This window comes from Halyomorpha halys, unplaced genomic scaffold (genome assembly GCF_000696795.3).
Source record: "Halyomorpha halys isolate HHAL.00 unplaced genomic scaffold, Hhal_1.1 Scaffold558.1, whole genome shotgun sequence".
Lineage (NCBI taxonomy): Eukaryota > Metazoa > Arthropoda > Insecta > Hemiptera > Pentatomidae > Halyomorpha > Halyomorpha halys.
In genome coordinates this window covers 35,720-51,182 of record NW_027115474.1, presented here as the reverse complement: position 1 = coordinate 51,182, position 15,463 = coordinate 35,720, and the positions used below count along the sequence as shown (strand labels likewise).

Sequence of the window (15,463 nt, the reverse complement as noted above, 5' to 3'; positions counted from 1 at the left end):
GAATCTGTTACTAGGTCTGTTAAATGGAGAATGGCGTCATGCAACAGATGAACTGAGCTCGTCACATTTTGTTTTGGATGTTTTTAGAAACTAATAAAGCAATTGATAATAATAACAATGTAATGACACTTGTCAATTAGCTCATCTTGATTCTTTAACTTGTAAAGGAAGAAGACTAACAAGACACTCAGTAGCCAAACTTCCACTTTTCACAAAATTTAGGCATCTTGTAATAAATTACTGCAATCAAAACTTAGAAGTAAACAATAGCATGAAGTTGTGAAAGGAAAGGTTATAAAATAAGTTGCTCATAAAATCCGCTAGGGGCTCTTATGTATTCAACATTTAACATGACTCTAGATAGGGCAGCTCACAATCCTATACTTTTAGCATTTAGTATGGTAAAACATTTCACATTTAACACATCATGAATACCCCTTATTAATTCATGGAAACCATTTTATTATAGGGGGGCTTTGAAATTGCCCTTTGTTTGAGAGCCACTAATGAAAACTAGTCTAGATTTGAAAGGCACTTAAGGAACCTGATCATTAAAAGACATAGAGAAATATACACATACATATAGATAGATAGATATACATATATGTGAGTGTATTTATTTCACCATACATATACAATAATAAACCTATTAATCATAAGTTAATGTATTAATTAAATTTTACCTCAGACTGTATTACAAATAATCCTACAAAATATTAGTATTAAATCCTCATGTATGTATAGATACACAATCATATAAATAATTTCACTTGAATTGTAAATTTCACTTTTTCATCATATATACAATGTGTATGAACACATACAGGCAAATACAAATATGAGAAAGAATTCTATTCATGATCACAGGGGATGGGGTTGAAAAGAAAAATAAAATCACATGTAATTGGCACATAGAAATTGATTGGTAAAAAAGGAACATGATCACTTAAAAATAGGACTGTGACTAACATTAGTACAATAAAAAAAAATTGATATTATAACAAGTGAAATTAGAACAACAATGCGCCACAGAGTCGCTAAACTATTTCGTATCAAACATAAACATCAAAAACTTATGTGTTATTAGTAGAGATTTCATCACTACACAATCTCGTAAGAGTGAAGCAACAATTTAATCATTTATTTACAAACAATAAATATATTACAATAAATCAATACAAATTTTATGATCTCAGTTTATCTCTTATAACAAAAGAGGTGCCAACTTGGAAGATAAATATCAAAACAATAGGGTAAAGTGAGTTTTTTTTTATCAGCAATAAGTCCCTTATAATTAAAAACCGAGATATTCATAAAATTTTACAAGTATTAGAACAATTCAAATACTTCAAATTTTAAGTTCGAGTGGTAAAACAAGATCTTTTCTAATTATGAAAGGGAGAGATCAAAATTTCATTTAAAAATCAAATAACATTTTAAACAAAGACCTTGAGTACAGTTGATCGATGATAAAATTTTCAATAAAATAACAGATTTAATTCTAAATGGAATGAGCCAAATCCATTAACGTTAAATACATCGCCATACTGATTATGCTATGTAAATTTACTATTAAATAATATTTTGTGTCAATGATGGTGAACAAACCTACGACACGCATCACTTATGAATGCTTTTAACCCATGAAAATCCACAGGTATTGCCAATTTTTCACTCATCCTTTATTATCAAGACACTATTTTCAGCATCCAATAACATTTAAAACAGCGTTCCCAACCAGTGGTCCATAGGAGCTTTTATGAAACAATTTATTATTAGAAATATATTATAAATTATATTTCCTGATGTTTATTTATCAATTGAACTATTTTAAGAACACATAAAAGTTCACCATCATTGGCTTAAAAATACCAAAATATTTGAAAAAAAAAAAAAAAATGTTTTCATTACTCAGAACAGGGAAAAATTATTACGAAGCACAACATCTATTTTTGAAAATCTCAACCCTTCATAGCTTATTCTCGTAACAAAGAAGACTTAGCATTACAGTAGTCAGACTATTCATGAACGCTGACTAAATCAATATGTCAGCTATACTTGCATCCAAAATTATTAAATTCTTTCCTATATTACAAACGAGGTCCCTTATATAAATATATCCTTACATAGACATTTCCAATATTCTATCAACATACCAAAATATCATCGACTCTACTATAAATACAAAAAGGTAGACTTAAAAATAATGACAATCTTCTATTCAATTATGGTAAGATATATTGTGGGAATATTTTTTTTTTTTTTTTTAAATTTCATATTTCTTCTGTTAAAATACAAGTTTACATCACTATCAAAATAATGTTATCTGTCGCTAATATAATTTATAACGAATTAAATGATTTTTTTTTTTATACAATAAACTATACATTTATATGATATAAAAATGGTAAATAAAAATATAAAACTATTTTAAACAAATTTTGTTTAAATAACAAACATAGTTAAATATATGCTCAAATGATAATAATAATATAAAATGCCGAATTAAATTTTAATGTATAAAATAAATTCTTATCCTTTAACAATTAATAATGTTTTACTACAAATAAATCTATAGCCCAAAAAAAATAGTAATCAGTATTCAAATATTCAAAGACAATAAAAAATTAATAATGATGGATAAAGGGACACTAACTTTTTCATAACGTAAAAAATAAGTAAAATAGCAATAATATGAATCCACACAAAAAAAATAAATAAAAAGTGCGACATAGTATTAACCCTCAGTTGGGCACAATACATTTCTAACATCGGGCAGTCACACTTATACCTGAAATTGAATAATTTCTAATAATTTACTTTAACTTCTCCATGAATTCTAGCACTAATTATTATAAAGTAATTTTATTGTTAATTTTTTTTTAAGTTTACTTGGCACATATAGAATGATCATTTAGATGAAAATTTTTAATTTTTTTAACATCATTAAATTAATTCTTTTGAAAATTTCTATTGTTGTTTATTAACTTATTTTCAAGTTGGCTTTTAGTTTGGAAGACTATTATGGAATGGAAAAACTATAATTTATGCAAGGAAGATGACCCAGTTGCGCTCAAAAGAACTCAAATAGTAATTTAACTTTCTAAAAATGCTGAGGGGAAGAAATATATTTTGTACTTGTACAACGTTTCAGGATTCACCCCATACTCATGTACTATTGTATCCTCATATTGGTCAATTTTATCAATTTCTATTGAGAAATTTTGTCATTTATATACATATAGTTTAAAAAAATTTGAAAACCACTTATTTAAAAAAAGATTATCTTGAATAAAATGGTTAAATTTATATATAATTAACATTATTATTAATTAATGTATATAAATGACAAAATTTCACATTAGAAATTGATAAAATTGACATTTTCAGTATAAAAAAACTTTTATTTGACTGTGGATAGTAATGAATCAGTATTTAATCCTTAAGAAAGGTACTTATGCACCAAAAGTGAAAATATTTTATTTCAATTACACCGGAAAAGTTTGAAGAAATTTGAGTTATAACCATTTTAGGGAGTAACTCTTTAATTAATTTAAAACAAATTTTTTACAATATAACATCACATTGAAATGAATTTTTTATTTTTTCAAATATTTCGATCACCCGATATCACAAATAAATTTAATCTATATGCATTTTGCATTTTATTGTGCACAACAAGAGGGTTAAAAATATTTATACAAGCGACTTTTCACTTAAAAGGATTGGGACGATTTTAAAATCCATAGAAGTATTATTTCCAAATTTAATTAGCAAATTATAATTCTCATATCAAAATTAGACAAAAAAAAATTTTTAAATATATGAAAGTTAATTATAAAAATGAAAAAAGTAAATTAAAAAAAAAAAAAAAAAGATGTACACTGAAAAGTATAAATAAACAAGAATTACAAATAAGTATTAGAAAATTAATGAAAACGGAAATATAAAAATATAGTACTCACTATAAGATGGAAAATAACAATAAAATAAAAAGGTCAAGAAAAAAATACTTCTTTTTTTCCCTTGACCTTTATTTTATTATTATTTTCCATCTTTTAGTGTGTACTGTATTTTTATATTTGTATTTTATCTACTTTTTATTCGTTATTATTTCCGTTTTCATTGATCGTCTAATAATTTTTTTTTTTATAATTCTTGTTTATTTATACTTTTCACTGTACAACTTATTTTTATTTTCTTAAAAATTTGCTTTGGAAAAAAAAAATTTTTAATTTTACTCCTCGATATTGAATAAACATAAATGTTTTATTTTAAAATTTACACTTCCCTTTCCACATCATTTATATATTTTTTAAATTAAACGATCAATAAACTATCACATGAGAGAAACAATATAAAAAATCTGATTTGGCATGGAATCTGTAAATCTTTTTACGAGCTCTATGCCTGACTCAGGAAACAGATGAGCAGTTTAAGTTTGAAATATTTTCAACAAGTATAGTACAATTTTGGCACTTTTATAAATTGTAAAAGAAAAATCTCTTTCATTTTGCACCTTATTTCGTATCTGTTCCAGAGTTGGGAAAAAATTAGTTATAGTTGAAACTAATAGCTATAGTTGTCATGGATACGATATTTATTTATCAATGGTTCATTCATAATTCATTCATTCAATCATTCATAAATAAGAGTCGTATCCATGGCGATTTTAATTATAGCTAATTTTTTGCCCATCTCTGATCTGTTCCAACTATTATAAATTTTGATTGAAAGCAAATATACCGCTTCAATCAACGTGAGAAATACTTGACAAATAAAAGAAAAAAAAATTAAACTAATTGAATAGAAATTGCTTCACTCTAAGATATAATAGCCCAACCCATTTCTAATGAGGTAATATACAACTTTTCCAATTTAACTAAATTAAATTTTTTTTTTTAGAAATTCATTATACAAAAAAATAATTAAAAAGAAAAAACAACATAAAACTTAATTAATGATTATTTAGAAAGAATAGAAATTAAATTTAAAAAGAATAAACAAATTTAAAAAAAAAAGAACAGTTAGAAACTATAACCAAACTAACTAAACGTTGTTAATGTTTACAACACACATAACAGATGTTAACAACATAACGTGTCGTTTGTAAGTGAAAGTGTTAAACTTATCTTATCTACTAGAAAAACTTAAATCTACATGAATCAGGCACTTTTCACTGCTTAACACCTCGACTATACAACACGACTCTCTGTATTGGTTACATAAAGTCTATACAAGAAAACAATTTCTTATACATTAATAAAATATATTCATAACTAAAAAAAAAAATTATTAATGTATTTAAAAACTACAAAAATTAATTTTATTAATAATTTTCCAAAATTACACAAACAAAAAAAAAAGAGAAGAATAGAACAATATCAAACAGTTTAATTTAAAATAAAAGACCTATCTTCTTTAGGTAGTGAACTTACTCGGGCTTGAGCTATCGTTTTAAAAAATCAGTTGGGGAACAGCATCATATAAAATGAGTACACAATACATTACATATTGCGGAGCACGTCAATGTCCATATATTGCACTCGACGGTCAATACAAAATTCATTATTATAAAAATTTACGTGTCCTTTTTTAGTTTGTACTATGTGTTAAGTCTTTTTTTTTCTTTTTTTTAATTTAGTTTTATATAGAACTTTTTAATGTTTTTTTTTTTTTTTCTAACAGTTCCTACAGTAATAAATATAAACAGAAAGAAACAACTACACAGATAATAGAACTACGAACACTACAAACTCTAGGTAAGTTACATAGGAACAACAAATAGAAGATAGATCAGAGGCGAGACTTTCCGCATAATAAAAACACTACCTATGTATCCTGTCCGTTCTACTTGACAGTGGGTTCGGTAACAATTTTAAAATCTTCCTTCTAGAAATCATACCTTTCATCTTATGCTTTTAATGTAGTTATTAAATTAAAAGCAAATGTTAGATATTTTCTCTTCCATTGCTTAGATTATTTTACTCATTATCTCCGTTCATTAACGAAGTAATGAAAGACATCAAGGAAGCAGGGGATCATATATCACTAACCAAGTTTTAATAATTAAAAAATTACAAAGAAAGGTAACTTTATCAAGGCCAGATGAATCTCTTTGGAAAACTATCACAACCTGAAATGAACAAGCAGAAAATAAAATGCATATTAATCCTAATACCAAGGATGCTTATTGCATTTAATTTAATTGCAGTGGAACAGTAAGTATCCTTATGGGGACTAAGTTACAAGATTGGCCTTTTTCATTAAAAAATATGAAATTTAGTTTGCAACAACGGTGATAATACATTTTAAAAAAAAGGTTGATTAATGATACAATTTTTTGTATAAAACTAAAGTACTGAAGTGAAATATAAACATGACCTATTTGGCAGATCTTTTGAAAAAAATAATTAAGTTTAGAAATTCGACTCTAAAAACAATTTAGACAAGCAATAGAGTTAAAACTGATTTATTGACATTAAGGATAAACAAATGCACTATTTTGAAAAATATTAGTTATCTTCACTACGATAATCAATACATTATATTTACCATGATAATTTATGGAGCTGTTCAATTTTCCCTTTTTAATTAAAACGGTCGAAGAAAAAAAATTAATAATTAATTAACAAGAGCCAAATATAGAGGAAATATATTTAAAGAAAACGATTAGTACCTAATAACAATATGAATTTTACTGTTGAATTCAGTATAGGGAGACCGCGATTTAATCAGCAACAAGCTCTAAGAGAAGTTTTATTTCATTAAGTGGATTACTACATAACCAGGTGCTTATTGACGTTTCAGTATTTAAAAAAGTTAAAAATTCATTTATTTGTTAATATTTTTACTTCTTTAATTGAAATCAAAATAAAAAAATAAAATGATTCACACTTATAATTTCTCATTTTTCATTTGTGTAATTTAATTACAATTATTAAAGAAAAAGAACTATTTTCTATTTTATTTCTTTTACAATTAAGGGATTTTTTCATAAGTCATATTAAAGAAATAATACTACTTATTTATGCTATTTCATAGCACAATTTGAGTAGTTCGTCACGACATATTTAAGGTATTTTAATACAAAAAAAACAGGCCAATGGTCATTACAAAAATAAAAACAAGCAATGGTAAAAATTATTGATTTAAACTTAAATTTAAAAATGTAAATACCGTATATACTCCAATTGTAACAACTAACAGAATTTTATTTTTAAACAAATCAGTATAATTGTTTAAGAGTAATATAGCTTTAAGAAACATGACATACCAACATGTTCTGAATCAATTTCTTTATAATTTCTTTTGCATGGAAGACAAATCGTTTGAAAATCGACAATGCTTAACGAAACCTTTTTCTTAGTATTCAAAAGAAAAAGCAATGGCCCAAATACTACCCACTTAACAATAATATTAATAAAGCTACAATAAACTCCATTCAGACATGACGGTCACAACATTAAGTATACTCAGGAAAGCTAAATATTAAGAATGAGAAACAAGAAACGGCTATCAGAAAAATACAGTATTAGACATCATAAAAAAAAAAAAAAAGGCAAATAACAAGAAAGAAAAGAAATTCAGAACATTTACCAAAAGTTTTCTTCATTAAAAATACAAAAGAATCAAAGGTATAGAGATAAGAAATATTTTATTATCAAAATAGGAGTAAAAGGCATATGTGCCTCCTTCACTCCATAATACTTTTACGACTGCGATGGAAAACTAATCAGACCAATAAACGTTACAATATTTGGAAGAAACCATTAGAGGTATTATACAAATAATATTTATTTGTATAACGTGTGTAGTTGATTAATATTAAGTAGTTATCGACTATTCACAATATAGATACCCGTCAAGACATGGATACAAACAGTCAAACATATTTCTACTAAATAGAAGCTAATTCTAGCTAACAATAATTATATATGTACATATATGTATGTATTTATGCCATACACATATAGGTAGCGTGTAAGTCTCCTCAATTAACATACTTACGTAGATAGAATATTAGGCTATATAAAAAAATATATGTTTTGTTATTACATGAGGCAACTGTTTCTACAAAGGTACAACACACATTATCTCACAAAATTCTATTATACATACTTTCTCTCTCTCACAGACACACACACACATGCATACAAAAACACTCATTCCACTTTATTATGTCATATTTGCCACTGAGGTAATTTCAGAAAATAATCAACAAATATACACAATTCTAATCAAATACAAATGTGTCCTAATCAAAATCATTTGATATTTAATTTCAATTTTATATTTTGAACTTTTTTTTTTTCAATTCTTTAATTAGAATAGACAATAGGAAAAAAGAATCCCTTGTTTAAAAAGGTTAATTCGGTAAAAAATAAAATAAAATAAAAAAAATAAACTGATGTTTTACTCTTTACAAAATAAAAAATAAAATATGAATGTACCTTTCTATATGAATATAAATATAAATACAGATAGGTTCATAGAGATACGTTCATATTTACAACTATATACACAACTTGTAATGAAGAGAGGTAGACAAACAGATCGGCCCCAAGTTGAGCTAATGGCCCAAGTCCATCCTGAAAAGCAAATAACAAACAATTAATTTATTATAAAATTAAACTGAATCAATAATTTCTAAATTATAATCAATAATATGAATAATCAAAAGAAGAAAAAAAATTAAATTTGTATTTCTGTCGAAAACTGGAATTCAAAATTTTCCATAATCGCTATTTATTTCATATAGAGATAAGTTACAGTAAAAAGTAACCATAAAAAGCTCGTTTGAACATCTTTCATAAAAGATGTACCTTCTTGTGATGTTTGTAGGCTTAATATAGCAGATTTTTCAAAATGACTGCAATACATTTTTAGGTTTGTAATCAATCACTCCTACAAGGTGTTAACAGTTGACTGTAGGATATGGCGAGAAGATGGTCAAGCGTGCAGGCGAAACATACAAATAAACAAAACTTATTTATTTGTGCCAAAGTTGCGACCTGAATTTAAGGCCTTTATCAGGTTTGAAAAACAAAACAAGACAACCTTAATTCAGTGAAACCTAATTGCAAAAGAACCCTAGCAATGGGAATATACCCAACTGTCTTCCAAACTGAAATACACGCCATAGAAATAGCGGCATTAGAAAACATTAAAAACAATCCAAAAGAAAAAAGGATTTATATAATATAAGACAGCCAGGCTGCTTTAAAGGCAATAATGTCCTATACTATAAAATCAGGGCTAGTCTGGAATTGCCTAGAGAGACTAAAGGAATTAGCCAGAGGCAATAAACTGACCCTGATGTGGACCCCAGGGCATGAGGGGATTGAAGGTAATGAGATGGCAGATACCCTAGCTAGGAAGGGATCAGAAATGATGCTAATATGCCCTGAGCCATATTGCAGCATATCTGGAAGTGCAATCAGGAATGTGGTTAACTCCTGGGGACAAAAAGAGAAGGAAACATATTGGATGCTGAAACCAGGTATGAAACAATCCAAGCTCTTTATTAAAATATCAGAGGAAAAGGCAAAATTTTACCTTAACCTAACTAGAAATGAACTTAGGACGATACAGGACTCCTCACGGGCCACTGCCCCTTAAAATATCATCTTAAGAAGATGAGGCTGGTGGAGAATTCCACTTGTCGTCTATGTATGGAAGATGAAGAAAAGGCACAGCACATTCTGTGTGAATGTGAAGCCCTTGCATTCAGAAGATTACAGTATCTGGGACAGGACAGAATGGAACCTGAAGACATTTCTAGAATAAACCCAAAAGAATTATTGAACTTCATAAGAAGCGTAGGATTCATATGGGATATCTAATAAACGTCCAAGAGGGAGCCCCAGAATACAATGGAAAGACTACATCCCTAAAGTGGAAGAGAGAAGAGGAAAAAACTGGGATGCTATAAGGGTGCTGGCTCGGGATAGAACTATTTGTCTAGACAGGGGCACGCCCACGCTGAAAGGCACCAGGAGGAAGGGAAAGAAGAAGAATGATAAAAGATGAACAGAAATATAAGGGGTATTCATGATCTATGTTAAAGCGTGTTAAATGGAAAAACTCGTGTTAAATAAAAAAAAAAATGGCCTTCTTTTGCCGTGGTAAAACGAAATAACATTTAACATGGCTGAGAGTCTGTTACTTGGTCTGTTAAATCGAGAATGACGTCACACAATAGACCAGTTGAGATCGCCGCCATATTAGTTGTTGTGACTTTCAATACAGTTGTCAATTAGCTCATCTTCATTCTCTTCTTCACAAGTTTGAAGATCAATAAGACACTCATAAGCTAAACTTTCACACAAATTCCACTTTTCACTCACTCTAGGCATGTTTTAATTAATTACTTAAATCAAAACTGAAGTAAACAATAACATGAGGGTCTGGAAGGAAGGTTATAAACATAAAGGCTTATACAACAAGTTGCTGAGAAAATCCGCTAGGGACTCTTATGCATTTAACGTTTAACATGACTTCAAATAGGGCTGCTCACAATCCTATAGTTATAACATTTAACATGGTAAAACATATAACATTTAACACAACATCATGAATACCCCTATAGATGAGTAAAAATTAATAAACTAAAATATTTCTTCTCCCTTGTTCCTTCCACATTAACTTTTCCGAACATTGTATATTTATTTTAGCTTATTAATCTTTACTCGTCTGTATTGCTTAAATTCTATTACTCATCCTTTACATTTTCTTCTGTTCTTGTACACTTCATTATGTTAATTTCATTTTTTAGATTGAGCACTGTTACATTGAAGTTTTTTTAATAACTTTTTTATCATTTGTTTTGTACAATTCTTACCTCTATACCTCTTATCTCTATACCTGTATCTTCTATTTGTATCAATCAACTATAAACTACTTAATTTATTGTATGTTTATGTATATTTCCAAGTTTTTAAATTATTATTTTATTTTAATTTAAATATTTCTCTGAATTAATGTTTTTATCTTGTTTTGTTTTTCAAAACTAATAAAAGCCTGAAATTTAAGTCGAAATATCGGCACAAATAAATTAGTTTAGTTGATTTGTGTATCTTTTTTTACCGCACCCTCCCCTCCCCCCGACCATCTTTTTCTCAAATCACTACTTTAGTATCATAAGTAGTTTAAATAAATAAATTAGTAAACCTTAACGGATTACATTGCACAAATTTTGATACATAATAATTAGGTGTATGGAAGTATATACATGTCATCTTAGATATTTCAATGAACACTATTTCAAGACAAATAGTTGTTTCATTTCATGAACAATCATTGTTTTGTGAAACAATACCTTAATTTATTTAATAAATACATTATTTAAACACCACACAGGTTCATTAAACCTATCTAACTTAAACAGACCTAATCGCTATTTTTTTGATGAAGAAAACTCACAGGTTGGGCGACGATACATCTATGATCTTCTGAGGATCCCTTAGCTGGGAGTGAGATTTAATTCTCTCGACTACGCAGGAAGCTGACAGCCTCGCCTCAGCATCCTGGTCCCAACACTCCTCCATTGTTTCGCACAATGCCACTAAGCCCTGTTAACAATTTAAATTTATAAATGCATTAATATAACTTGGTAAATCAATATGAATAGTTAACTATTCCAGTTATTCTAAGACTAAATTTGTTAATGTCAAGTTTAATAATTAATTTATAAATAGTATTAATAAACATTCATACTTTAACCTCTTAGCGCATGGTTTGAAAAAAAAAATCAATTTTTCTTTTTTTTATGTAAAAAAACATAATTTAGAACATTGTATCTTTCCAAGGAAACCCCTCCAAAACCAAATTTACTAAATCAGTTTTAACATAATCTTTCCATCTAAGTTTCGGTCTATCCCTTGGTCGTTTAATCGTCGGTTCAATGTTTATTAACATTGTAGAGATCCACTCATTGCTAAGCCCTACAACCTTAAACGCCCATCTTATACTACGCTGCAATCCTATAACCTCCTATTTATAGGATGCTATAATCTATGGATCCTATTTCCTCCTATATCTTATATCACTGAAATTTCTTCCATTTCTGCTGCTAACCACCCACCTATTTTGTTTGTCACTATTTATTTCAAGACTTAGTTCCTTACTGGAGTTTATCAATGTAGTTGTATTTAGTTCTCTACTTTCCTTGTCCTCACCCAATAATACCAAATCATCAGCATACCCAAACACTGGTGTTTTTTCACCTAAAGTTAAACCTTTTTCAGTATTCATTTTTATTTTTAATAACATATTCTAGAGCTAGATTAAATAAGACAGGTGATAAAGATTCGCCTTGTTTAATTCCCGACCGAACTTCAAACTTCTCAGAATAATGATGACTAGGGATAGGATTTTTATATGCTAAAAAATCTGAAATATGTACATAAATATGTGCTAATAAATTGTCAAATATTTTTAAATTATGTATTATTCAAGAATATAAATTACTAATTAATTAGTAATTTTATAACTTAAAAAAGTTAAATAAATATGTATTATTTAATTTATATATTATATGAATAATATTTTAAAGAAATTATGTTAAAATATGTACAAAAAAATGTACTTAGAGAAAACATAGCAGTTCAATAACAAGATATTAATTAGTAATTGTAATTAAACTAGGGGAGTGAAACAAGACTAAGATGAGAAAGGACCATGGGAAGGGGGTAAACAGAGAAATGGATTGAGAAGTAAACAAACAAATTCTAGGAAAATGCTACAGGAATAAGACTCTTGCTATTTTTAATTGATTCTGAGAAATTCTCGATGTAATTCTGTGTGAAAATTTATTATTGCCATTGCTTTTAATTTGTGTTCAAACCTGAAAATATAGAATTTTTACGCACTATTTATGATAAATGATAAATTTCACCTTTAAGTTTCTTGCGTTCTCTTGAATTTTACGTAGCTGCTGCGAAAAATGTATTTACAATTGAACAAATAATTTAAGGAAATACATGATTCAGGACAAAATATCTAAAAATATGTAAAAAATAACAAATATTTCAGAAAATATGTGATTTACAACAAAATATGTAACAATATGTAAAAAAGGCCAAATATTTAAAAATATGTGAAATAAAAATGGCTTCTTTTGGCAAGAAATGTCTTGAAACATCGTTAGTTAGTAAGGAATCGAAGATATCATGGTCAGGTAAAAATATGTGAAAACATAAAAATCCTATCCCTAATGATTACCGATTCGTACTTTAATTAAACGTTTCAGTCATCCACATCTATACTAGATTTACTAACTTCCTTAGTATCCTCTGTTCAATTAAAATATTATGCAACTTCTAGCGGTCAATAGAATTGTAAACCTTTTTGAAATCTATATAAAGCTGATGAAGTACCCTGTTAAAAAATAACTTTTTCTGCAATATTTGACGTAATGAAAAAATTTTATCAATAGTTATTTAATCACCAATAATTTCTTCAGTATATTCAAATAGTTAGTATTAACATAATTATTTTATAACATATAGGCAGGAGTGAGATTCCTCGATAGTTATCATAATTTGTTCTTGGCCCCTATCTGTGCATTGGAATAAGTAGAGACTTTCTCCATTCCTCTTAATAATATTGTTATTAAAGTTAGAGCAAATAAATGTATCATACCGGATGGTTCCTCCATTGTGGACTGATGGCAGGCCGTTGTTTCTTGTTGACAACACATTCTTGCATGTCTTCAAGCGAAGGGTGTTGGCCAACCTCTTCTTCGAATGGCAATTGATATTCTCCAACTGGCCCCTAAAAAAATCCATTTTGATAACATAACATAAAACAAACAACAGCTTTACATGCTAAATTAAAAATATATAGTAATACAATCAAAATCATTAAAAAAAAAAAAAAAAAAAAGCTTTAACTAGAGTAACATATAGACTTACATCTTGGGCAGTGCATCGAGACGCAAGCTCCCAAAGGACTAGACCACAGGCATACATGTCAATTCTCAGGAAGTGGTCTCTTGAGAAGATGATGGCACCTTCAAGAACCTCTGGAGCCATGTATCTCCTTGTACCCACCTGCGGACAGAGTTAGTTATTTTTAAATTCGATTATCGACAAACATGGAAGGTTTGAAATAAAGTTTTAATAATGTAAATGAAAAGCTTTCTCTAAAAAAGGTTATAACTGACAAATCATAAAACATTTCAGAGTTATGAAAAAAACAGACCAAACTAACATATATTTAGTTTTGACCAAACAAGCATACATTCTGTTTGGACACATAAGAACCTTATTAACATAAGAACGAACGATTGAGGACTAATTCACTACTAGTGCCAACCAGATTAGATCAGAAAGAAGCTTTTTATTTAGTTTGAAAAATTGTTTTATTCAATTTTGCAGTTATAAACTTTTTATCCACTACTATCCAGGAATAAAAATAAAATTCTCTAATGTACATGAATATAAAAAGCTGAGGAGTTAGTACGTTGTCACACATCAGCCTAAAGCTAGATCTAAATGTTTATTACTTAAGGAAAAGCTAAGCTAAGATGCATAAACGAAAAATTATTTTTTTTTTTTTACATCTTGAAACAGCCGCCATTTTTTATTCCACCTAACTATACTTGATAGATTAATCAATTTTGACTAGTAATTATGTACAGTTTTAATTAAAGTAATCGTAAATTGGGATGAAAAACTGCATTTTTTTTCTCCCCTTGGGGTTTTTTACTAAGTGGATTTGGATGGTTAGGGAGTTAATAATAGAAGGCCTGATATACCATTCAGGCTAGATCGCTTGCATATGGAACATTATGGTTTTTATTGATAAATTTATTTGTTACAAAGTAAGGAGCTTCGAGGATTTTGGATTGTAAGAATTGAATAAGAGAGGAATTCAAAGGTTTAGTGGAGTCCCAAAGCCCTCAACTCCATAGGTCCCGATAGGCTTATTATAGCCATATAAATGAGTCTTTTGTAATTAGTTGGAAGTTTAGACTGTTTCTCCAGTAAGTGTTGTAATAGTCGGAATCAGCATGTAGTTTCCTAGGTCTTTTCAGTCTTGTATGACGATTCCAAGTGGGTCGTTTGTCCAGATGTAGTCCCAGGTAGCGAATTAAAGAAATTAAGTAACAAATTAAGTCTTTTTATTGTTTTGTTTTTGCCCATAAAACTCTTGAACGGTGAATCTTATCGAAAGATTATGCTGGATCTACACGTTTGTCACTTGTTGCGAATCCAAGACTTGCACAAATGCTTAGTAAATAAAGGAAGCAGCTAACGTCGTTATCCACACTCTTGCGCTTGTTTTGTTTATTTAAATTTTTTTTGCTATTACTTTCGATTCACTCTATATTTATTATAAAAAGGGACTAAATGAAGATAGGTAAAATAAAAGAAAATGTAAAAATCAGCAATGTAGATAATAAAAATTCATTTATATGAATAAATAAGTACTATTTATATAGTACTACATAACCTAT

General features: G+C 28.1%; 1 protein-coding gene across 6 annotated transcripts in view; it reads right to left on the bottom strand.

Annotated features, from left to right (window-relative positions):
• Positions 1-15,463, bottom strand: part of put (activin A receptor type 2 punt) — a 36,598-nt gene that overhangs the window by 5,059 nt on the left and 16,076 nt on the right. For 4 of the 6 annotated variants that reach the window (XM_014426176.2, XM_014426175.2, XM_024363619.2 and 1 more), the window contains exons 9-12: positions 13,917-14,054; positions 13,645-13,776; positions 11,425-11,573; positions 902-8,591 (exon numbers count right to left, since the gene is read on the bottom strand). In XM_014426176.2, coding sequence (XP_014281662.1) covers positions 8,573-8,591; positions 11,425-11,573; positions 13,645-13,776; positions 13,917-14,054 — 438 coding nt within the window. In that variant the 3' untranslated portion in view covers positions 902-8,572. Of the gene's footprint in view, positions 1-901; positions 8,592-11,424; positions 11,574-13,644; positions 13,777-13,916; positions 14,055-15,463 lie in introns of those variants that run through there. The other 2 variants (XR_010844855.1, XR_010844856.1) reach the window with 1 other exon arrangement.